The following is a 25,727-nucleotide window of genomic DNA, read 5'->3' as shown; positions in this document are numbered from 1 at the left end:
GAATATTGCGTGCAATTCTGGTCTCCTTCCTATCGGAAAGACGTTGCGAAACTTGAAAGGGTTCAGAAAAGATTTACAAGCATGTTGCCAGGGTTGGAGAATTTGAGCTATAGGGAGAGACTGAACAGGCTGGGGTTGTTTTCCCTGGAGCGTCAGAGGCTGAGGGGAGACCTTATAGAGGTTTACAAAATGATGAGGGCATGGATAGGTTAAATAGGCAAAGTATTTTCCCTGGGGTCGGGGAGTCCAGAACTAGAGGGCACAGATTTAAGGTGAGAGGGGAGAGATATAAAAGAGACCTAAGGGGCAACATTTTCCACACAGAGGGTGGTACGTGTATGGAATGAGCTGCCAGAGGATGTGGTGGAGGCTGGTACAATTGCAACATTTAAGAGGCATTTGGATGGGTATATAAATAGGAAAGGTTTGGAGGGATATGGGCCAGGTGCTGGCAGGTGGGATTAGATTGGGTTGGGATATCTGGTCGGCATGGACTAGTTGGACCGAAGGGTCTGTTTCCATGCTGTACCTCCCTATGACTCTAAGTTTGTCCTCTGCATCGTTGTGGAGGCTGCTGCAAACTATTTTGGTGGCCAGTGTCTTTGCACGTGTGCTGCCCAAACTGTATGTAAAATTGCATTATTGTGTCAGGTATGCCATCCACAGCAAAATGGTAAGAAACCAAGCACAAGAGCCCAGGAATGACCGAACTCTACCTCCATGTTTCAGGTCATCCTCAACTGCCGAGGTAAGCATTGCTGGATCTTACAAATTTGGTTTGAAAGAATACGAATGCTGAACGATTTGGAGGGGAGGGGGTTAGTGTTCTATTTTCCAGCAGTAGGCCAATAGCCTTGTATGTTCTTACAGGCTAGATAGTGCCGGAAGAGAGATCTGGGGACAGAACAAGTTGAGGAATCTATTGATAAGATATCAGAAATGATTGACTTTATAAATGCAACTAGAGAGTACAGGAGCAGGGAAGTTAGGCATAGTGTTAGTAAAAGACCAGGGCCCTACTGATGTATTAAGGTGAATTCTTTCGGAAGGACATCAAAACAATGGAATGGATGCAGAGAAAATTTATTAGAATGGTATGTAGACGTAAAACCTCAATTATATGGAGAGGTTGAAGAACTTGTTTGTTCTCCTTGGGAAATTTTATGAAGGTGTTCAAAATCTTGTAGGATTGTGATGAGGGTGACGAGAAAGAAACTGCATTCAGTTGTAACTAATGAATACTTTTTAAGGTGGGTGATTTGAGGAAAACAGGTCTACACCGCAAGAAGTATTGACATAAAATGGATTTTCTGACAAGGTAGTGAAGGAACAATAATATAGTTCTAAGTTGGGGTAAGAGTATGGCTTGCATAGGTGACTTGTAGGTAGAGGTATTCCCATGCACTTACTGTCTTGGCCCTTTTAAGGTACTCCACTTATCCAGGTGAGTAGAGAGTATTCAACCACATTCCCAACTTGTAACTTACAGATACTGGGCAGCTTTGGGAGTCCAGAGGTGAGTTACTTGCTGCAGAATGCCTAACCACTGTACTGTTATAGCCACAGTATTTATATGACTGGTCCAGTTCAGTTTCTGCTCGATGACAACCTCACGATGTTGATAGTGGGGATTCAGCAATAGTAATGCCATTCAATTTCAAGGGGAGCTGGTTAGATTCTCACCTATGGGAGACACTCTTTGCGTGGCACCTGTGTGGCTTGAATGTTCCTCCCATTCATCAGCACTTTGATTTTAATTGTAGTGTAAAAATAAACAAAAATGAATTGACTTAACTCTGTAACACTATCAAAATGCTGAACAAAATAATATTATATATTAACTAATACTAATTAACTGTTCCAATATATTGCATATACACACCCTTAGCAAAGTCAAATGCCTTAAAATTGTCTCACCGCAATTCTAGCAGCAGGCAGAGAACCCTACCTTTTAGCTGGAACAGAGAAAGAAATAAGTGCTTCCACATCCAGTTTCAAATGATTCACTTTGTTGGCTTTGGAGCAGGTTGCTCATATGGCTGTCTCAACGTGACATCCCAACTCCTATAATCAATAGTCTGAGCAAAGGAGGCAAATTCCTTAACTACTTTGTCTACCTGTGGTGCAACTTTCAAAGAACTATGTACCTGAAACCCTAGGTCTCTCTCGTCGTCCACACTCCCCAGGGTCCGAATATTAACTGTATAAGTTTTGCCCTTGTCTGTTTTACCAAAATGCAATACCTCATTTTTTTCCAGATTAAACTCCATCTGCCATTCTTCAGTCCATTGGCTTGGTTGATCAAAATCCCTTTATACTCTTAGATAACCTCCTTCACTGTCCACTATACCACCAATTCTGGTATCATCCCCCAACTTACTAGCCATGCCTCCTAAATTCTCTTCCAAATTATGTAAAAAAGTGACAAACAACATTGGACTAAGCACTGTTCTTTGGGGAACACTGCTGGCCACAGGCCTTCAGTCCTAAAAAACAGCCCTCCACTATCACCCTCTGTCTCGTACCATGAAGCCAATTGGTATCTGGTTGGCAAGCTCTTCCTGATTGCATGTGATCTAACTTTACTAATTAGCCTACCATGTGGAATCTTGTCAATGTCCTCCATTCTGCAGTCAGTCTTTTTGGTTGTGTCCTCGAAAAGCTCAGGAGAAAGTGAAGACTGCAAATGCTGGAGATCAGAGTCAAGAGTGTGGTACTGAAAAAGCACAACAGGTCAGGCAGCATCCGAGGAGCAGCAAAATCGATGTTTCGGGCATAAACTCTTCACCAGGAATCAAAAAACTCAATCAAGTTTGAGAGACACGATTTCCTTCGCACAGCTATGCTGACTTGTCCTTAATCAGTCCTTACCTATCCAAATGCATGTAAATCCTAACTTTCAGATACACTTGTTCAAGTCCAGGAGATTTATTCATCTTTGTTTTTTAATGTCTCTAAGATTTCCTGTTCTGTAATGTGGAATATTTTCAAGACATCAATATTTATTTCTGAGTTCATCTTGCCTCCATTTCTTTCTAAGAAAGTTTTCTTGAACACGTTTAACAAATTCCTCACCATCCAAGACTTTAACACTCTGGCACTCCCAGTCTATGTTTGGAAAGTTAAAATCTTCTATTACGACAGCATTATTATTCTTAATTATATCTGAGATCTGTCCTACATATTTGTTGTTCAATTCCCTCTGTAAATTGGGGGACCTATAATACAATCCTATCAAAGTAATCATCCCCTTCTTATTAACTGGACAATCCCTCAGAAATATCCTCTCTAAGTACAGCAGTAATATTTTGCTTAATCAAAAAGGCCACACTCCCTCCTTTTTTGCCTCCCTTCCTATCTTTCCAAAAGCAACTGAACCCCACAACATTGAGCTGCCAGTCCTGTTGCTGTAATAGCTATGATGTCCAAGCCCTATGTTCCATCTATGCGTTGAGTTTATCAGTCTTACCTGTAAGACACCTTGCATTGAAGTAAATGAAGTTTAATTAATCAGAGTTCTGACTTTCTCTTGCCTGCCTTATCTAATTAACTTGTTTGTTGTTAATTCAGAACTATCCTTCTATTCTTACTTCTACCTAGGATCTCTTCCACTGCCCACCCCATGCGCATGCGTGTACACTCACTCTTACTAGTTTAAAGGCTCCTGAATAGTACTAGCAAATCTCCCTGTCAGGATATTGGTCCCCTTTCAGTTCAGGTGAAACCTTTTGAATAAGTGTTTTCTGAACTATCTTCAGCCACTATTTTATCTGCCCTAGCTTCTTCCTACTTTCACTTACACATGGCACCAGGAGTAAACAGATTACTACCTTTGAACTTCTGCTTTTTAATCTTCTACCGAATTTCCTATATTCACTCTGCAAACCTGTAACCCTTTCCCTAATTATGTCGTTCTTTCCAGTGTGTATAGCAACTTGTGGCTTCTCACTCTTTTGACAATATACTGCAACTGTTTTGAGATGTCCTTGATGCTGGCATAAGGGAGGCAACATACTGTCCTGAATTCACAAGTTTAACTCTGCCTCCTTAGCAACTTTTAAGAAGGTCATTAAGTTATATTCATGATCAGTTTTAGAAATCCTTCAGTCACCAAATCTTTTCATCATTTTATTTCCTTTATATTGTTTCTATTTTCCATTTTTCCATTCAGTATAAACATTTTTTATTTTGTCTTGAAAAGCCATTATTTAATTATTTTGCATACACTTGCTGATTCTTTCTCCAAGAACATGCTTTGCAGTAATACCATCCACATTCTGACAATTTTCTCATGCAGGATACATTTCAACGTTTTCTTCAATGAAGTTTAGTACTTGGCGAATATTCCTCATCAAATCAAAGCCAAGAATTATTTGAATCATGTCAAAAATGAATGCCAGACTCCATTCTAAACTTTTCCCTATCTAGTTCAAAATTTCTGGGTTCTCTGAATCTCTCCGAAATGCACCTGCAAGTTTTTGTGTTTCTTTTGCCTTGCTGTCAGAAGCCAGGGAAACTTACAATCAGAAGTCTAGGAAATTATAATGGGCAACAAATAAAAATGGCAGAAGAATTGAATACATACTTTGCTCTCTCTTCTCAAAAGAGGGCACAAGTAACCACCCAGAAATGTTAGGGGACCAAGGGTCTGAGAGAGAGTGGATTTGAAGAAACTAGTGACTCGTGGCTGGAAATGAGATGTCACATGAAATTCTGCAGACTCTGGAGCAATTTCTAGTTTGGAGGGTCACAAATATAACCTCATCATTTATAAAGGAAGGAAGAGAAAAAATAAATTGCAGACCAGTTAGCCTAGCATCAGTAGTGTGGGAAATCCAGTCTCTTCCAAGACATTTGGAAAGTGTTAATGTAATTGAACAAAGCCAGTATGGTTCATGAAAGGCCCATAATGCTGAACAATTCAATTGGAGTAACTAGTAAAATAGATAAGGGAGAATAAGAGGATGAATTGCATTTGAATTTTCAAAAGACTTTTGATAACGTCCCACATAATAGGTTGAGTAGGTAAAATTAAAACGCAGTTGTTATAGGACCACCTGGCATCGACCTATGTACCAGAAAAAAACTGGAAAAACCGTCTTCTTGACCCTGTTAGTCCTCTTGACTAACATCTGGGGACTATAGTCAAAATTGGGAGAGCTGTCTCATAGATTAGTCAAGCAATGGCCTGGCATAGTCACACCCATGGAATCATACCTTTATACACAATGTCCCAGATAACACCATCACCAAACCACCAGCAGGTCAGACCCAGTGGAGGTGGCAGCACAGAAGTATACAGTCAGTAAGGAGTTACTTTGTGAGTCCTCAACATTGACTTCAGGCCCCATGAAGTATCATGGCTGCAGGTTAAACATGAGGAAGAAAACCTCTTGCTGATTACTGTGTACTGTCCTCCCTTGTCTGATGAACCATACTCTCTCATGTTGCATAACATTTCCAGAGAGCATGGAGGGTGGGAGGGGCACAAATTGTACTCTGGATGAAGGATTTCAATATCCACCACCAAGTGGCTCAGCAGCAGCGCTACTGATTGAGCTGGTTGGGTCCTAAAAGACATAGCTACCAGATTAGGTCTGTGGTAGATGGTGAGGAAAAGGACGAGCGGAAAAAACATACTTGACCTCATCCTTACCAGTCTGTCAGCTGCAGATGCATCTGTCCATGACAGTATTGTTGAGTGACCACCGTACAGTCCTTGTGGAGTTCCATCTTCTCATGGAGAATATCCTCCATGTTGTGTGGCACTATCATCATACTGAATGGGAAAGACTGTGGTAGATGGTGACTGTCGTCCTGTTTTCCCCCTCAGTTGAAGCAAAACACTCACAGACACAATATAGTTTTACCTCCTTCATCTTTATTCCGGGCCCTGGGGGGAGAGAGAACGATTGCCCATGTGCACGAAAACGAGTTCTCGGTCTTCTCTGGAAGAGCAGTTTCTTAATGAATTATATAGTCATTTTATAGGGAGAAGCACCAGATAACATACGTATTAATTGGGTGACCGTTACAATCAGTGAGTGTCAATAGTAAAGGTTAAGCCATCTGCTATTACACATTGAATGTTCTTAACCTAATCTGGCTTTACATAAATGAATACTTTTCACCTTGTTAAATTGACCTTGCATACTGAATGCTTCCAATATTGTTAAATGTCTCTACATAATGAATGCTTTTCTACCTTGTTAACCTGGTACCCTTGCCTCCAGAATCCCATTGTTAACTGTAAGTTCTTATCTGATCTGAGTCATGCTCAGCTGAACCTCTTGCTTCACAACACACAAAACTTAACTCTTTTCTTACCTGCTTATACCCAATGCACATTCCCAAAACAAGTCTGGCTGTTCGAGTCTGAGCATTCGTGAGGTGCTGTGGCCCATCAACTGTAGCAGAATTGCACTCCAGCATAGTCTGCAACCTCATGGCCTGTAAATACCCCACTCAACTGTTATCATTAAGCCAGGGGATCAACGGTGAGTGCAGGAGGGCATGCCAGAAGCAGCAGCATACATATCTGAAAATGAGGTGTCAACTTGGAGAAGCTACCAAACAGGACTACTTGCACACCAAACAGCATAAGCAGCAAATGACAGACAGAGCTAAGTGATCCTACAACTAATGGATCAAACCTAAACTCTGCAGTCCTGTTTTCCCTTGAATGGTGGTGGACAATGAAACCACTCACTGGAGGAGAAGGTTACAAAATATTTCTGTCCTCCATGATGGACGAACTTAACAAATTAGTGCAAAAGATTAGATGGAAGCATTCCCACCTATGTTCAGTTAGAACTGCGAAGTGGATGATCCATCTCAGCCTCCTCCATTTGTCCCGAGCATTACATATACCAGTATTCAGCCAATTCGATTCACTCAATGTGATATCAAGAAGCACATGAAGGCACAGGATACACTGCAAAAGCTAATGTCCCTGACAACATTCTGGCAATTGGACACAAGACCCCTGTTCCAGAAACACTAGCTAAGCTCTTCCAGTATATTTATAATACTGGCATCTACCTGACAATGAGCTAAATTGTCCAGGTATGCTCTGAACTCAAAAAGAAGGACAAATCCAACCCTGCCAGTTACTGACCCATTCGTCTGCTCTCAATCATCAGTAAAGTTGATTTGAGGGCGTCATCAACAGTGCTGTCAAGCAGCACTGCTCAGTGAAGCTCAGTTTGGGTTCTGCAAGGGCCATTCAGCTCCTGACCTCATTACAGCCTTGGTTCAACCTGAACAAAAGAGCTGAATTCCAGAGGTGAGGCGAGAGTGACAGCCCTTGACATCAAGGCTGCATTCAACTGATTGAGGCATCCAGGAGACTTCACAAAACTGGAATCAATGGATACTAGGGCCAAACTCTCCACTGGTTAGATTCAGATCTGGCACATAGGAAGATGGTTTTGGTTATTGGAAGTCAAGTCTGCTTGAGTTCTTCAGGGTAATGTCCTCAACCCAACCATCTTCAGCTGCTTCAACAACAACCGTCCCTTCACATAAAGTTAGAATTGGAGATGTTCACTGATGATTGCACAGTGTTGAGCACCATTCGCAATTTCTCAGATACTAAAGCAGCAAAATTTTCAAATGCAACAAGATCTGGACAAAAACCAAGCTTGGGCAGACAATTGGCAAGTAACATTGGCATCACACAAATGCCACACAATGACCGTCACCAATAAGAGACAAACTAATCACTGCCCCTTGACATTCCATGGTGTTACCATCAGTGATTTCCCTTACTATCAACACCCTTATGGCTACCATTAACCAAGAACTTGACTGGCCTCGCCACATAAACACAGTGGCTACAAGACAAGGTCAGAGGGTAGGAATACTGTAGCGAGTAACTCACCTCCGGACTCCCCAAAGCCTGCCCAATATCTATAAGATGCAAGTCAGGAGAGTGATGGAATATCCCTGCCCCAGCTTGACTGGCATTTCCACAAGCAATCACTCCCTCTACCACTGACACTCAGTAGCAGCAGTGTGTGCCATTACAAGTTGCACTGCAGAAATTCACCAAAGTTTCTTAGACAGCACCTTCTAAGCTCACAACCACTTCCAGACCATTAGAAGAACAAGGTACTTGGGAACACAATCACCTACAAGTTCCCCTCCAAGCCACTTACCATCCTGACTTGGATTGGCATTCCTTCGCTTTCACCGGGTCAAAACCCTGGGATTCCCTCCCTAAGTGCACTTCGGTCAACCCAGAGCATGTGGACTGCAGAGCTCCAGAGGAAGTGGCAGAGATAGATACAATTAGAATATTTAAAAGGCATCTGGATGGGGATGTGAATTGGAAAGGTTTAGAGAGATATGTGCCAGATGCTGGCAAACGAGACCAGGTCCGATTAGGCTGTCTGGTCAGCATGGATGAGTTGGAATGAAGGATCTGTTTCCATGCCGTATGACTCTATTTGGATTTTTACAATTTGTTGCAATTCTTATCGCAAAAAAAGCATTCATAAATCTATTTGAATTCCCAGTGACTGACTTGAAAGTTTGTTAGGAAATATAAATTTTTTTTCAAACTTTTACTATAATAAACTGAAAGCAGCACCAACTGTGTCTTCCAAAACCCTGGAGATTCAAAGTCTAATCACAGTTAACTCAGTTGCTCCTGCCTTCAGATATACACATTTTGCATCCTGTTCTCAATCAGTCTTCGGAGAAAGAGAGGACTTCCTGAACCACACTCTTCTATTTAATCATTCTTATCCTGGATCTGCTGGGGCCCATCGTAACAAAACCACTTGGGCTTGTAGTCAGGTCGACGTAGTAGAATTTCATATAATTCTGTCCATCCACTGATTTTACTTTAAAGACACTGTTGGAATCATAATGTCCTAACATCTGTTCATCACAATCAGTCTCCCTGATCCTTCACGGGCTAGCCTTCATCCCAGGTTAGCTAGCTAAGTATGGAGCAGAGATAAGGAAAGAAAACACACCGATAATGATGCTATTCTTCATAAAACCAACCTAAACGAGTATATAATTTTTATGACTGAGCTACTTGCTAGAGAAATACAAAGCTCTTAGAGGTATTTCATCTATATTTTAATCTAATTCTGAAATTTAAGAGAAGTAACTTTTCTAATTTTTGTGGATAAATAATTATTTTTTGCAGAATTGTGAAATGCTTGGGATACCAGATCAATAATTTAAGCTTTTCGTATGATCAAAACGGTTTGATGGAAAATTTGAATATGTCTGCAGTGATTAACAACCAAGGACAGCATTTCTTGACTGAATGGACAACGGATGTTGCTCGTGCAGGGGTAATATTGAATGCTCCGTTTTGTTTCAATAGTACTGACTCAACTCCGGAATGTAGAAGTGTAAACGACTCATTCAGTACACAGTTTGTTCCACTTCAGTTCTCAAACAGCAGCAGTTGCATCAGCATAGATTCTCTTCATGATGAACCTCTTTTGAATGTAGACATGCCAAATGGAAAGATGCAAACTGCTTTTGATGTCAATAGTTCGTTGATTTCAGGTCTTCATTCAAATGTAATGCAGTGCACTTCTTCATCCCAAAGTGGCTCATTGTACTGTAATAATGAAGCAATGAAGCATGCTGAAGAGAAGATCATCTGCAATAATGCTGTCATGCAAAAACTTGAACAGGTCTGTACAATAAAGATTTGTTTCATTTCTCTTGCACATTTTACACAGCTGATATGTTAGATGATAATAGCGAAAATCCAAAGTTTAACAGGCAGTAAAAACTTTCTGCATCTATGATGTTTTTAAAAAAGTAATTATTGTCATTTTAATTGTAATTTAACAAGAAGTTTCAAACTATGGTATTATTTGCTTTTCGTTGTGTTCTTTCTTGATTATGATAATTTCTTGATTATGATAATGTCTTTGTTTCCTCCCATTTTTTCCAGCTCCCTATTCCTCATGTACTTTCAAAAAAAAACTAGTCTCCATTGAGGTGCCTGCATACATTTATGGCAGTACTCAGATCATAAAGTTATGGTGTCAAGACTCATTCCAGAGATTTGAGCACCCAATCTCAACAGACATTCCAATGCTATCTTGAGACATTGTCTTATTCAAGATCTTTGACAGTGCAGCGTTTTTTTTAAAGATGGCATAAGATATAGAACAGAAGGTTATACAGCCTTTCAAGTCTGCTCCAGCATTGAGATCATGGCCGATCTGATAATCCTCAACTCCACTTTCCTGCCTTTTACGCATAATTTTTGATTTCCTTATTGATTAAAAATCTATCTGTCTTTGCCCTGAATATACTTAACGACACAGCCTTGACAGGCCTCTACAGTAAAGAATTACACAGATACACTGCCTTCTAAAAGAAAATAATTACTGCTCATCTTTGTCTTAATTGGTTGACCCCTTACTCTGACGTTATGCCCTCTGTCCCTATCTGGGTGGGAGTAAAAGGTTTTATGTATCTATTGGAAAATGACATGGGAATTCTCGCAAGTGTCCAAGTCACTATGTATTCCTCAATCAGTATCACCAGAACAGACTAAGTGATTTTTTTTTTTGTCATGGATATCTGAAAGTTGGCTATCACGTTTCCCATATTATACAGTAATTACACTTCAAAAGTATTGCTGTAAGGTTCTTTTGGATTTGCAATCCTATTTAGTGATCATCAAAGTGTACACTTCCACGGTGAAAATATGAACTCTGGTTATTGAAACAACTTGTCACAGCAAAAAAAGGAAAACAAACACAAGATATTCAATGGAATCATGGTATTATACACCACAGAAGGAGGTCACTTACAATTATGTTCTAATTCTTAAAGCAAAAAAAACTCTCAATTTCCTCTTTTTAGTCAGCTTCTGTGTACAAGGAGAGGAATGAAGATTATCCATGACACAAATATCTTTTTATTGTTAGTTAACAAATATCATCAATAGTCAACCACAAAAAATATTTGTCTTCAATAGGTAGTTTTATTGTCTTTTTAAGAATGGTTTTTTTTTTGTTCCTTTTAACTTGCACTAATCCCTTGTGGTTTAACTTGGTGATTTCATACATTTGTGATAGACCATCTACCTCAAGCCTTCCTTGCTTAAAATTGTCAACAATCAATGTTTGAAGTCTTTATCTTAAAAACAACTTTGTAGCTTTTAATATATTTAACTAGGATGATTGGGCATTAATATGGAGCTGGAAAGGCACAGCAGGTCAGGCAGCATCAGAGGAGCGGGAATGTCGACATTTTAGGTCCGAGCGCTTGATCAGGACCAGTCCTGACCCAAAACGTTGACTTTGCTGCTCCCCACACTACCTGACCTGCTGTGCCTTTCCAGCTCCACACTTTATCGACTCTGGCTTCCAGCATCTGTAGTCCTTATGATCTCCATTAATCATATAATCCCTTCTGTAGTTAAGAGAATGGCAACAGGAAAGACAAGAGCAACTAAAGAAGCAACATCAGGAGCAGCTTCAGCGACTGGTGCATGAGCAACAGACACTACTTGGTCTTATTGGTGTACAACAAGGAATTGCGGGTAAAGAAGTTTGCATATTAAAAAGTTTGTTTTTGTTCGGTAGCATGCCATTCTATTACTGAAAATGTGTGTTTGAACATAAATTATCATTTTGATTTCATTGGTTCTCAATCTTTTTGTTACATCCTGGAATTTGCAATTAATAAGTATATATGACTGCACAGAGAAAACTAACTTCCAAACATTATTTGAAATAATGGACAATAAAATTCACAAGCCATTGTGTGCTAAAGTAGAGACTGAAAACGACACTCTCTAAATTTATGCACACAGTTAGTAAGTGAAAAGTAATTCAAAGCAAATGATTACAACGTGGGTAGTCATTTAGCTCTTCGTGTCCATGTCAGTATTGTTGCACTAATGCAACAAATTTTTTAAAAATTGTCATACTGTTAACCTTACTGTTCAACACCTTACAATAAATAATTACATTGCACAGAATAATGAGCATGGTTTCTGGCATTCATCTGCTGGATCGTCATAAGTATATTAGATTTTTGCATCAGGCCTGTTAATTCTGGTGTTGCTAGATTACAAGCACTGTCAAATAGTATTTCACATTGTACCCATATCAAACCATTCTAACCAGTAGTGCAGGATACAATAAAAATGTTTTCTGGAGTCTGGTCAGTCTTTTTTTTCCCCAGACGTCAGACAGCCTTTTTTTCTTCTGAAGATTGATACTCGCTTGTTTGATGTGGGAGTCAATGAATTTAATTTTGTTTGGTGTTAGTCTTATTTATTATTTTTAAAATTTGTCATTTATTGTTTTAAAATTTCATGCATTTGAACAAACATTTGTTATTTGTACCAATATTTTGCTGAATCAGCAGTACTTGTCTTCTTCATACAGTCATAGAGTCATAGAGGTGTACAGCATGGAAACAGACCGATTCGGCCCAACCCGTCCATGCCGACCAGATATCCCAACCCAATCTAGTCCCACCTGCCAGCACCCGGCCCATATCCCTCCAAACCCTTCCTATTCATATACCCATCCAAATGCCTCTTAAATGTTGCAATTGTACCAGCCTCCACCACATCCTCTGGCAGCTCATTCCACACACGTACCACCCTCTGTGTGAAAAAGTTGCCCTTTAGGTCTCTTTTATATCTTTCGCCTCTCACCCTAAACCTATGCCCTCTAGTTCTGGACTCCCCGACCCCAGGGAAAAGACTTTGTCTATTTATCCTATCCATGCCTCTCATAATTTTGTAAACCTCTATAAGGTCATCCCTCAGCCTCCGATGCTCCAGAGAAAACAACCCCAGCCTGTTCAGCCTCTCCCTGTAGCTCAGATCCTCCAACCCTGGCAACATCGTTGTAAATCTTTTCTGAACCCTTTCAAATTTCACAACATCTTTCCGATAGGAAGGAGACCAGAATTGCACGCAATATTCCAACAGTGGCCTAACCAATGTCCTGTACAGCCGCAACATGACCTCCCAACTCCTGTACTCAATACTCTGACCAATAAAGGAAAGCATACTGATATTGCTATAGAAAGTTTTTGATGACTTGCTCATCTATAAATCTTGCTATTTAGTAATTTTGAACTTAGAAAAGTCTAAGTTGATGCTCCAGTATAGCATTTACAGACATAACCATAATATGGGTGAAATGTTTATACTGAGGCCCTGATTTAACCCTGAACCATTTGATTGAGTATAACCTGGGCTTTGTGATATGATTGAATGCAATGTAATCCATTTTACCTGGTTTGATCTTGAGGAATATCCTATACCAGACCTCGTACTGCCATAAGACTGTGTCATCCAGCCCTAGGCATTAGGGTGAGAAAATAGTCACTAGAACTGTTTCATGTAAAAATCTGCAGTGAAAGGTATTTCATGGTGTTAATATGCAGTATTAATGGAAGGAAAAGGAAAGAAGGTCATTTATAGAGTCATAGAGAGGTACAGTATTGAAACAGACCCTTTGGTCCAACCCATCCACGCCGACCAGATATCCTAACCCAATCTAGTCCCATCTGCCAACACCCGGCCCAAATCCCTCCAAACCCTTCCTATTCGTATACCCATCCAAATGCCTCTTAAATGTTGCAATTGTACCAGCCTCCACCACTTCCTCTGGTAGCTCATTCCATACACGTACCACCCTCTGTGTGAAAAGGTTGCCCCTTAGCTCTCTCTTATATCTTTCCCCTCTCACCCTAAACCTATGCCATCTAGTTCTGGACTTCTCGACCCCAGAGAAAAGACTTTGTCTATTCAACCTATCCATGCCCCTCATCATTTTGTAAACCTCTATAAGGTCACCCCTCAGCCTCTGACACTCCAGGGAAAACAGCCCCAGCCTGTTCAGCCTCTCCCTGTATCTCAAATCCTTCAACCCTGGCAACGTCCTTGTAAATCTTTTCTGAGCCCTTTCAAATTTCACAATATCTTTCCGATAGGAAGGAGACCAGAATTGCACGCAATATTCCAACAGTGGCCTAACCAATGTCCTGTACAGCCGCAACATGACCTCCCAACTCCTGTACTCAATACTCTGACCAATAAAGGAAAGCATACCAAACGCCTTCTTCACTATCCTATCTACCTACGACTCCACTTTCAAGGAGCTATGAACCTGCACTCCAAGGTCTCTTTGTTCAGCAATACTCCCTAGGACCTTACCATTAAGTGTATAAGTCCTGCTAAGATTTGCTTTCCCAAAATGCAGCACCTCATATTTATCTAAATAATACTCCGTCTGCCACTTCTCAGCCCATTGGCCCATCTGATCAAGATCCTGCTGTAATCTGAGGTAACCACCTTCGCTGTCCACTTCACCTGCAAACTTATTAACTGTACCCCTTATGCTCACATCCAAATCATTTATGTAAATGACAAAAAGTAGAGGACCCAGCACCGATCCTTGTGGCATTCCACTGGTCACAGGCCTCCAGTCTGAAAAACAACCCTCCACCACCACCCTTTGTCTTCTACCTTTGAGCCAGTTCTGTATCCAAATGGCTAGTTCTCCCTATATTCCGTGAGATTTAACCTTGCTAATCAGTCTCCCATGGGGAACCTTGTCAAACACCTTACTGAAGTCCATATAGATCACATCTACCGCTCTGCCCTCAATCATCTTTGTTACTTCCTCAAAAAACTCAATCAAGTTTGTGAGACACGATTTCCCTTGCACAAAGCCATGTTGACTATCCCTAATCGGTCCTTGCCTTTCCAAGTACATGTACATCCTGTCCCTCAGGATTCCCTCCAACAACTTGCCCACCACCGATGTCAGGTTCACTGGTCTATAGTTCCCTGGCTCGTCCTTACTATCCTTCTTAAACAGTGACACCATGTTAATCAACCTCCAGTCTTCTGGCATCTCAGCTGTGACTATCGATGATACAAATATCTCAGCGAGAGGCCCAGTAATCGCTTCTGTAGCTTCCCACAGAGTTCTCGGGTACACCTGATCAGGTTCTGGGGATTTATCCACCTTTATGCGTTTCAAGACATCCAGCCCTTCCTCCTCTGTAAAATATGGGCATTTTTCAAGGTGTCACTGTCTAGTTCCCTATATTCTATACCTTTCATATCCTTTTTCACAGTAAATGCTGATGCAAAATATTCGTTTAGTATCTTCCCCCATTTTCTGCGGCTCCACACAAAGGCCGCCTTGCTGATCTTTGAGGGGCCATATTCTCTCCCCAGTCACCCTTTTGTTCTTAATTTATTTGTAAAAACACTTTGGATTCTCTTTAATTCTGTTTGCCGAAGCTGTCTCATGCCCCATTTTTGCACTCCTGATTTCCCACTTAAGTATACTCCTACTTCCTTTATACTCCTCTTCTAAGGATTCACTCGATCTATCCTGTCTATACCTGACATATGCTTCCTTCTTTTTCTTAACCAAACCCTCAATTTCTTGAGTCATCCAGCATTCTCTATACCTACCAATCATTTCTTACACCCTAACAGGAATATACTTTCTCTGGATTCTTGTTATCCCATTTCTGAAGGCTTCGCATTTTCCAGTTGTCCCTTTACCTGCGAACATCTGCCCCCAATCAGCTTTGAAAATTCTTGTCTAATACCGTCAATTCTTGCCTAATATTTTCTCCAATTTAGAACTTCAACTTTTAGAACTGGTCTATCCTTTCTATCGCTATTTTAAATCTAATAGAATTATGGTCGTTGGCTCCAAAGTGTTCCCCCAGTGACACCTCAGTCACCTACCCTGCCTTATTTCTTTTAAAAAAAAAGCTGCAGAATTTAGAATCTTGGTGGCCAGATTAGGCTATAAGGTGGAAGACTGTGCAGAAGTTTAAAGTAATTAAATTAAAATAAAGTTGTAATTATTATAATGCAAAAAAATCTAAAAGAAATAGGTGTTTCTGAAAGTGAAGCAAACCATTTCAATCATTAACTATGTGCATGATGCAAATAGGATTGCTGCCATCAAGCCAAAAAAGACATTCTTCCTCTATACGAATGGGGAATGTATCTGAAATTTCCTGTTTCTGTGAAGCTAGATACCCAAGCTGCACATTCTAACAGCTAGAGATCATGTTAAATGACACTTCTCATCAGCTATTCACAATAGGCAAGTTACTGATCTTATTCCCCTAGCCCATGCTTGCAAACCTCAAGTTATAATGTCTATCATTAGATGTGATTCTGAAATTGGACAGGAAATGTAAAGGAGTCAGTGAGCTAAGAATTATGTACTAAGCAACATAAGATTATCAGTCAGGCTTGCAATGTGGTTCGCTTATTCTTGTTAAAGCAACATATCCATAAGCATGGACCTGTCCTCACAGGACAAAGGTACATCCATGCATTTCTATTGAGGTGTCAGCCTGGTGAAGTTACACAATAGGGTTCCTTGTGTGTCAAACAATGTAAGCAGCAAGTGATAGCAGAGTGAAGCAATTCCACAACTAAGTCGATCCAAGCTCTGCAATCCAGCCACATCCATCTAGAAGGACAAGGACAGCAGACACATGAGAACACCAACTGCAAGTTCTTCTTCAAACTGCTCACCTTTCTGACTTGGAAATATATTGCTGTTCCTTTAGTCTCACTTTTTCAAAGTCTTGGAATTCCTTTCCTCGTGATATTGTGGGTTTACCTATACGACAAGGACTGTAGCAGTCTGAAAAGGCACCTCAGTTCAACTTTCTCAAGGGCAACTAGGAATGGGCAATAAATGTTGGCTCAACCAGCGACACACCACATCCCATGAGCGAACTTTTAGAAAAAGCATGGGGAACAGTAGTTCTCTGGCAAATATTTAATGACAGCAACTCAACATATCAGTGTCAACTTTCAAATCGAAAAGCATATTTTTATCATGCAGCAGAAATTGTTACTTCCTTTGAAAGTTTGTGTTCTTGCATCTGTCCTGATGAAAGTTAGAGAAGAAGCCTCTTAAACATATCTCTTTTTCAGCAATTCTGAGGAAAAATTGATCTGTAAAAACAAATGAAAACCTGAAACTCTGAGAAGGAAAAATGTGAAGCTGTTCATAGATTAGAATTATGTTTAACCTGTGGCCAGATGGCATATATGCAAGATAACAAGTTCATACAGGCGAGATTCAAACATAATTAACTATAGCAATTTACAAAGGAAAAAGTAGGTGCAAAGAAATGATAATAGGATATTAGGGGCTGTATACAGAGGTTGTTTCCAAACATGAGATTTTTATTATGCATAGATTTATTAATTATGTTGCATAATTTCTTTTCAACTTTGTGTATAAAACAGATCAATGCAAGTGCTTTCCGATTGTAAAATTGCTACTTGGTATTTTATTATGCTTATACAAAATTGACATCAATGTAGTATGTTATTTGTGTAGTATTGCCAAATAATTAGCCCATTCAGTGATTTTCGTCTGGAATTCCTCTTTTATTTTCTGACTTTGGTTAAATCGATCAACCTATTTTACTCTTCTAGCAGTCACTATTTACAGATTAAAGTTATTCTTTTTAATTCTGATAAGACTTCGGAGACTATCTTGTTGCACAGTTGGTAGTGTCCCTGACCCTCAACCAGAAGGTCCACATTCGACTCCACTCCACAACTTGATGTCTGTGGAAGATGTGTTCATAACATGGTCAAGTATTAGTTACCAACCAGTAAATCATTCTGACACAGCCATGGTGGTTGGTAAGAGTGAGACCTCGCCTGGCTAGTCATGTTTGGCTGGTGACCTGATGCAGGAAAAACTACAGGGAACAGGGATAAGGACATGCTTTGCCCCATGAATCGTTAGATATGGGGAAATTTCTAACACCAGGGCTTAGTTCTGAGTTGGAGATTACAATGCATTACCTTAATATTGTTGCAACTCCACTTAGTAAAAGTAATCTAGGATTCAATTATAAATGCACAACCTTGGGAACAACAAGTAGAATGAGAAGAACTAGACACCTTCAGTAACCTGTTTGCATGTTCTTGTCTTTAAAAGCCATCATCTTATACCTGTGCCATAAACATCAGTAATTTATTAAATAATACTGAATTGTAATTTTGCTGAAAATGCCAATTTTGTTAAAACTTTTTATCTTGCATTCATCAGGACAACTCACAAGAAATATCAAAGTAAAGGGAGAAAAACATTTATACTGTATGAGATGAATATGCTGATCGGTAGATTCGCTGCCACGATAAAGTTAACTGCCAAACTTGTTTAAGTTTTTAAAACAGGAAATTGACTGTGCTCAAGGCATTGGCTAAGTTTTGAACAAGATGCCATGATCCTGAGTATAATGGCCAATTGCTGTCATTCCTACTCCACCTTTTCATTGGTTCACAGGATGCAGGCATCACTGGCTAAGCTAGCATTTATTGTCTGCCCCTAACTGCTAGAGGGCAGTTAAGAGTCAACCACATTGCTGTGGGTCTGGAATGACATGTACACCAGACCAGATAAGGGCAGCAGTTTTCTTCCCTCATGGGCATTAACGAATCAGATCGGACTTTCCAAAATCGGTTGCTTCACAGTCACCATTAAATTCCTAATTCCAATTTTTAAAAAATATATTAGAATTAAATTCCACTATCTGCCATGGCAGGACTTGAACCTGGGTCCCCAGATGTTACCTCAGATTCTGGATTAACTGTTTAGTGGTAATATCTCTAGGCCATCACCTCCCCTTAAATTGATTCCAGATCTCTTGACTTTATTGTAAGCATGGCTGAAACTTGGAATATTAGAATAAGACCCCACAATGGAGATCTTAATAGAATATACACTGAAAGTAGATTTTGAAAGTCTCTCTGTGTCAAACATTGTATCTATCCTGTGGAAAGGTCCACTAGGTCAGGACAATAGATACCAAGTACTTCAGCTTCTGCAAGTTGGTGTAAACATGGTGAAATGATTTTTGTGCTGCAATTGGTTCTGATGCTGAACTCCGCATTTGTCAGCAGTATGTGATTGAGCTCTCATTGCGGAAGGCTCAGCCTTTGGACGAATTGAAATGGAACTGAAGCCTTATAGAGACCTTTATCAAATTTGTTAAACACAAAAATGTTTGAGATTATCCAGTTATGGTGTAGTGTGACTTGTTTTATCAATCCACAGGTTAAGTTTTGAATTCTGCTGGTCATGTCTGGAATTAATAAATGTAAGGAAGACTGGCTTAATGTCACTGAATGTCCCAGATGAAAATAGATGTTGCCAAAGAACGACATTTCCAAGTGTCAGTTTTGTTCAGCTGTTTGCAATAATAGAAAATGTACAACTGAAATAAACCGTGAAATAACATGTATAATGCAGCTTCTTTAATGTCTGTCTTATTCTGTGCAGCTGGGTGTCATTTGTTATTATTTTAGAAAAGGTAGTTACAAGTGTAACTTTTATCAAGTTATTACTGTTGAGAAAAATGCTTCTGTCTTTGAATTTTTAAATCTTCCATCCTCCATTCTCTTTTCCAGAAACGTCAAGTAAATTGCAAAATATGGAAGAACAACATCCTGTTAAAGCTGTCGAGCAAAGTCCAGAGCATACTAAGCAAGAGAATGATGAGGGTAAGCAAATATAGCAATAACTTGCAATAAAATTTCACTTTGGAATATTTATACAGATGTGAGAAATTATATATTTTCAAAGGTGAAATAGTATTGAAACTATTGTTGCGTTGAATATTAATAGACTGAAAATAGATGTTGCCAAAGAACAACATTTCCAAGTGTCAGTTTTGTTCAGCTGTTTGTTCACACCTCTGATTCAGAAGACTGCAGATTACAAACTTATTTAAGTAAACTGACTACTTTTGTTCAGTACTCAGGGCTGTAACATAGTTGATGATCAGAATCAGAGTTACACAACTGTATTGCATTATTTAGAAAAAGTGCAGAATTTTGCTGGTTTCTTGCCCAACAGCAGGGAAACAATGACAGCTCCCTAGGAAAATGCCTCTCAGTGACATTAAGCCAGCTTCCTTACATTTATAATTTCAGACATGACCAACAGAATTCAAAACTTAATCTGTAAATCGATAAAACAATTCATGCAACACCAAAATTAGATAATCTTACTGTGCTAGTAACCCAGAAACGAAGAAGGGCTTCCTGAAGAAGGGCTCATGCCCGAAACGTCGATTCTTCTGCTCCTTGGATGCTGCCTGACCTGCTGCGCTTTTCCAGCAACACATTTTCAGCTCTGATCTCCAGCATCTGCAGTCCTCACTTTCTCCTAGTAACCCAGAAACCCAGGTAATGCATTGGGAATAAAAACAAAATGCTGGAGACACTCAGCAGATTGGGCAGCTTCTGTGAAGTGAGAAAGAGTTAATGTTTCAAATCTGGTATGATTAGATTAGATTCCTTACAGTGTGGAAACAGGCCCTTCGGCCCAACAAGTCCACACCGACCCTCCGAAGAGTAACCCACCCAGACCCAGTTCCCTCTAATACAGCTAACACAATGGGCAATTTAGCATGGCCAATTCACCTAACCTGCACATCTTTGGATTATGGGAGGAAACCGGAGCACCCTGAGGAAACCCATGCAGACACTGGGAGAATGTGCAAACTCCACACAGATAGTCGCCCAAGGCAGGAATCGAACCTGGGACCCTGGTGCTGTGAGGCAGCAATGCTAATCACTGAGCCAGCGTGCCATCTCTCTTCAGAACTGAAAGGAACCAGAAAATGGTGATTTTTTTTTTCCCTCTGCAGTTGATAGATGGGGTGGAGGTAGTAGTGGAACACACTGAGGATGCTGGGACCAAAGGACAAAGTAGTGGTAATGTTAGTAAAGATATATGTAAAACAAGTGTACACATTCATGTGAAAAGGAGAAAATGGTTCTGCTCTGCTAATAGCAAAGCCAAAACATTACAAATACTACATTTCTGGGAAGGGTGTAGATGGTAGAAAAATTGAGTATTGTGGTCAAATTCTGAAGTTGTACCCCTCAGTATTGAATCCTAGAAGCTGAAAAGTGTCTGAACAGAAAATATGGGTTCTGTCCCTCTAGCTAGTGTTGAGCTTTTTTGGAGCACTTTAGATGGTCATGGAAATATTAGTCTGGAAGCAACATGGCTTATTAAAATAGCAAGCAATGATAAGGTTGGGGTCATTCCTACAGCTGGAGTAGAGGTGTTCCACAAAATGGTCACCTGATCCACATTTGATCTGAAGGAGACTGTTGACCAGCAATTACAGTAGACAAAATTGAAAGAAGTACAAATAAAATGCTGCTTCCTATGTAAGCTGATTGGGGCCATTGATAGTGAGGAGGGAAGACGTGAATCTGTAGGTGTATACCTTCTATGATTTGTAGGCAAGTCCCCATGGTGGAGTAATGGATGTGTTGGGGACAATGGAAGAGTGGACCAGAGTAGTCATGAAGGGAATGGTCCCTGTGAAATGCTGATACTAATGGGGAGGACAAGATGTTTTGTGTGATCTGCTCTCATGTGCTCTCACGCGCTCTCCTGCTGTAGGCCAAACCAGTTTCAGCTGCTTCACCAATGACCTTCCCTCCAAAATTAGTTCAGAAGTGGGAATGTTTTCTGATGATTGCACAATGTTCACCACTATCCGTGACCCCTTACATACTGAAGCACTCCGTGTCCAAAAAACTACCTGGACAATATCTAGGCTTGTCTAATTAGTGCCATGTAACAGATACAACATGCAAGTTCCTGGAAGTTACCATCTCCAAGAAGATAGTGAGTAACACACCATCTGACTCCTCAAGGCAAGTCTGTAAGGCATGAGTTAGGAGTATAATGGAATGCTCCTCGCTTGCCTGGGTAAGAGTAGCTTCATCAATATTCGAAAAGTTAAACACCATCCAGGACAAGGCAGTCCAATTCATTGGCAACCCATTCTCAAACACTCACTTCCTCCACCACTAACACGGGGCGGCATAGTGGCTCACAGCGCCATGGACTGGGGTTTAATTCCAACCTCGGGCAACTGTGTCTGTGTGGAGTTTGCACATTCTCCCAGTGTCTGCGTGGGTTTCCTCCGGATGCTCCAGCTTCCTCCCACAGTCCGAAAATGTGCCGCATAGGTGAATTGGTCATGCTAAATTGTCCATAGTGTTCAGGGATGTGTAAGTTAGATGCATTAGTCAGGCAAAATGTAGAGTAATAGGGGAATGGGTCTGGGTGGGTTACTCTTTGGAGGATCAGTGTGGACTTGCTGGGCCGAAGGGCCTGTTTCCACACTGTAGGGACTCAGTGTTCTATGTTCTAACACACAGTAGAATATGTGTGTTTCATTTGTAAGGTGAATTGCAGAAATTCATCAAGGCTTGTTGGACAGCTCCTTCTAAACCCTCGACCGCTAACATATTGAAGAACAATGTCAGCAAATGCAAGTTCCTCTCCAAGCTACTCATTGTCATGACTCGGAAGTACATTTTGTTGTTCCTTTTGGTGCTGGGTCAAAAACCTCAAACTCCTTCACCAATAGCAGTATGGATGTACCTACATCAAGTAGACTGCTGTGGTCCAAGAAGGCAGCTCATCATCATCTTTTCAAGGAGAATGAATCAGCATTTCTGCCCATTCATCAATCAGTGAAGCCCACATTCCCTGAATGAATTTTTAAAATTCCTTTCTCTAACAAGATCATCAATGGACAAATGACATTTTTGTAGTTTGTGGGATCTTGTGCATAAATTGGCTCCTATACTTATTTGCATGAAACATAATATAATTCTTTTGGATATTTGAGAGGTATGATGTGTTATAAGTGAAAATTCTTTGAGAAGATTTGAAGCTCAGGTTGAGGTTCTCGAAGTAAGCTTGCTTGCTGAGCTGGAAGGTTCATTTTCAGACGTTTCGTCACCATACTAGGTAACATCATTATTGAGCCTCTGAAGCACTGGTGGTATGGCCTGCTTTTTATTTGTGTTTTGGTTTCCTTGGGTTGGTGATGTCATTTCCTGTGGTGATGTCATTTGGAGTTATAGAGATGTACAGCATGGAAACAGACCCTTCAGTCCAACCTGTCCATGCCAATCAGATATCCCAACCTAATCTAGTCCCACCTGCCAGCATCTGGCCCTCCAAACCTTTCCTATCCATATACCCATCCAAATGCCTCTTAAATGTTGTAATTATACCAGCCTCCACCATATCCTCTGGCAGCTCATTCCATCCACTCTTGATCTTTTACTCAGGAGGTGGTAAATGGCATCCAAGTCAATGTGTTTGTTGATAGAGTTCCGGTTGGAGTGCTACACCTCGAAATTCTCGCACATGTCTCTGTTTGGCTTATCCTAGGATGGATGTATTGTCCCAATCGAAGTAGTGTCCTTCCTCATCTGTATGTAAGGATACTAGTGAGAGTGGGTCATGTCTTTTTGTGCCAAGATGTCTGAGCCAAGAGGCATCATGGTAGCCCACAAACCCACCAACACACTAAAACATCAGCTTATGAACTTGAAGAACCCTATGCAGACAGCAAGCACAACTAATGTCATTTACAAAATACCTTGCAAAAACTGTAACAAACACTACATTGGACAAACAGGCAGAAGACTAGCCAACAGGATATATGAACATCAACTAGCCACAAAAAGACATGACACACTCTCACTCTCACTAGTATGACACTACCTCATGAAGTAGTTCAAAATATTGCAAATTAAGTCTGACAGTACTGTATTTCAGCCTTGTTAGCACAAAAAAACAGAAGTACAGGATACAAAGTTAGTAATGTGAGTACCTACAAAATCTGCGTTCCTAATTTTTGAAAACAAAAATCTTTTGTAGGTGAGAACGAAGTCCAGGATGAACCAAATTCAGGATGTTCATTTTCAGATGAACCTTCAGACACACATCAAGGAAATAAAGATTGTACAAGTACATCTTTCTTTCCATCTCCATCTGAAAAACTTGATCATAAAGATCCTCTATCCTTTACAGCTTTAGAGGAAAGGTAAATGAAAGATTGGAACTCTCATAATGAACACTGAGGCTCCCTGATTTATGTACATCTAACCTATGAAAGCTTTTACTTAAGAATGTGATAGTGTATTCCAATTTGAGTACAAATCAACTTGCAAACTGACTCCACAATCTGGGGAACTGCCAATATATTCAAATAAAGGGTTACTTTAGTTACCCATATTAACAAATGATTAGCAAAAACCTAATTTATAAAATATTCTGTAATTATTAATACAATCTAAAACAATTGTATGCTTTGTGATGGATTGAAATGTTTATGAAAGTATATATAACAATTTTGTATTAATATCTTATATCTGCCTTGATACACAACACTTCAAATGCAAAGATTATTGAACTGTGATTAAACTAAAGGAATTAAAACAAAACTGCTCTTGTTAATATTCTTCATAGACCAATTAAACCAGGAGTAGGTATAAGGAAGGAAACTTATGAAGAATACTTGGAGAAACAGATGCAAATGGAAGAAGAGAGGTTGAAACAACAGCAACTTAAATTGAATCAGCCACAGGTTTGTGTTTGGAACAATAAATCTAAAATGCATTAAGTTAAACATGCAGTTTGAGATTTGTGAAATGCCATAAACTATAGAAACATTAGAAATCATTTGCTACTACTTAAGTTATTCAAATTAATTATCAGATTTCAAAATGGCTCCATTGGGAAGCTGTTTGCATTCTCCATCTCTGTACTAGAAGTTGTAGATTCGAAATGTAGGATTGTTTATGGCACAGAAGGTTGTCATTCTGCCATTGTATTGGATCAACATTCACTCCAGAGATTCAGGCACAAAATTTAGACTAACCTTTCAGTCAATACTGTAACAGAGGTGTTGTCTTTCAAATGAACCATTAAACTAAGGCCTCAACTGCCCCCAGGTACACTAAGATTTAACAACATTGCTCCCAAGAAGAGTTGGGGAGTTCTCTATGAAGTCCTTTGTTTGATAGATCAATAATCATATATTAAGTTAAGTAGGAACACTTTTTTTTCCAAAAGATTTGCAAGGGTTTTATTGTGAATGCTATTTATCACAAGTGTCCGTTTCCACCTTTTCCTTCTGTACGTTTTTTGCTGTCTAGAAGATAATGCCTCACTGGGCAAGAACCCGACTCCTATTATATATCAGCCCACGCCAAATTAACAAAAACACAATTAACAAATCTCACACACTGCTTGCATACAAAGGGCATGAACCCAGCTCTTTTCATATTTTGAAAAACCTACCAATAAATATCCAATTACCCAAATAACTAACTGCCCACCACGGGCACGTTCATGATAACAAAAATCACAAAGGGTGGGAAAAACAAGGGAGTGGACGAAATACTAAGGCAGTGTCTGATGACACTGGAACTGTGGGGAGGCATGTTGACAACCAGAGGATTGATCCAGGAGCTGTGGTTAGCATGAAATGGGCTACAAAGAGGGCCTAGGAGCTGGGAGGCCTCCTCTCTCACCCACCTCCTTCCCCTTCTCACTCCTTTTCCTGTGTTGTTCCCTCTTCCCCCTCCCAATTCTGCCCTCCAACCTGAGTCCTGATTTTCTTTCTTCCCCCCCCCCCCACCCCATCCCAGCGAGTTCTGCTATCCCAGATATTGCTTTTATTCTGTTCTTCTTATGTCTCTCTTATGATCCATTAGCTTGTCGATATGAGTTATTTATTCTTTGGAACCCTGTACCTCAGAAGGCAGTAGAAGCAAAGTCTTCGTATATTTGTAATTCAGAGGATGGTAGGGCATCAACATCAACTCCACTTCCCAGAATAATCCCCACACGCCTTTA

The 25,727-nt window shown here is 40.1% G+C and overlaps 1 protein-coding gene across 4 annotated transcripts in view; it reads left to right on the top strand.

Moving 5' to 3' along the window:
- Window positions 1-25,727, top strand: part of LOC122550724 (centromere protein J-like) — a 95,914-nt gene that overhangs the window by 9,673 nt on the left and 60,514 nt on the right. For 2 of the 4 annotated variants that reach the window (XM_043691874.1, XM_043691875.1), the window contains exons 2-7: window positions 652-748; window positions 9,164-9,665; window positions 11,413-11,536; window positions 19,445-19,537; window positions 23,745-23,910; window positions 24,336-24,453. In XM_043691874.1, coding sequence (XP_043547809.1) covers window positions 702-748; window positions 9,164-9,665; window positions 11,413-11,536; window positions 19,445-19,537; window positions 23,745-23,910; window positions 24,336-24,453 — 1,050 coding nt within the window. In that variant the 5' untranslated portion in view covers window positions 652-701. The remainder of the gene's footprint in view (window positions 1-651; window positions 749-9,163; window positions 9,666-11,412; window positions 11,537-19,444; window positions 19,538-23,744; window positions 23,911-24,335; window positions 24,454-25,727) is intronic. The other 2 variants (XM_043691876.1, XM_043691877.1) reach the window with 2 other exon arrangements.

This window comes from Chiloscyllium plagiosum, chromosome 6 (assembly GCF_004010195.1).
Source record: "Chiloscyllium plagiosum isolate BGI_BamShark_2017 chromosome 6, ASM401019v2, whole genome shotgun sequence".
Lineage (NCBI taxonomy): Eukaryota > Metazoa > Chordata > Chondrichthyes > Orectolobiformes > Hemiscylliidae > Chiloscyllium > Chiloscyllium plagiosum.
The sequence above is the reverse complement of the archived record's forward strand: the minus strand, read 5'-3'. Positions and strand labels throughout refer to the sequence as shown.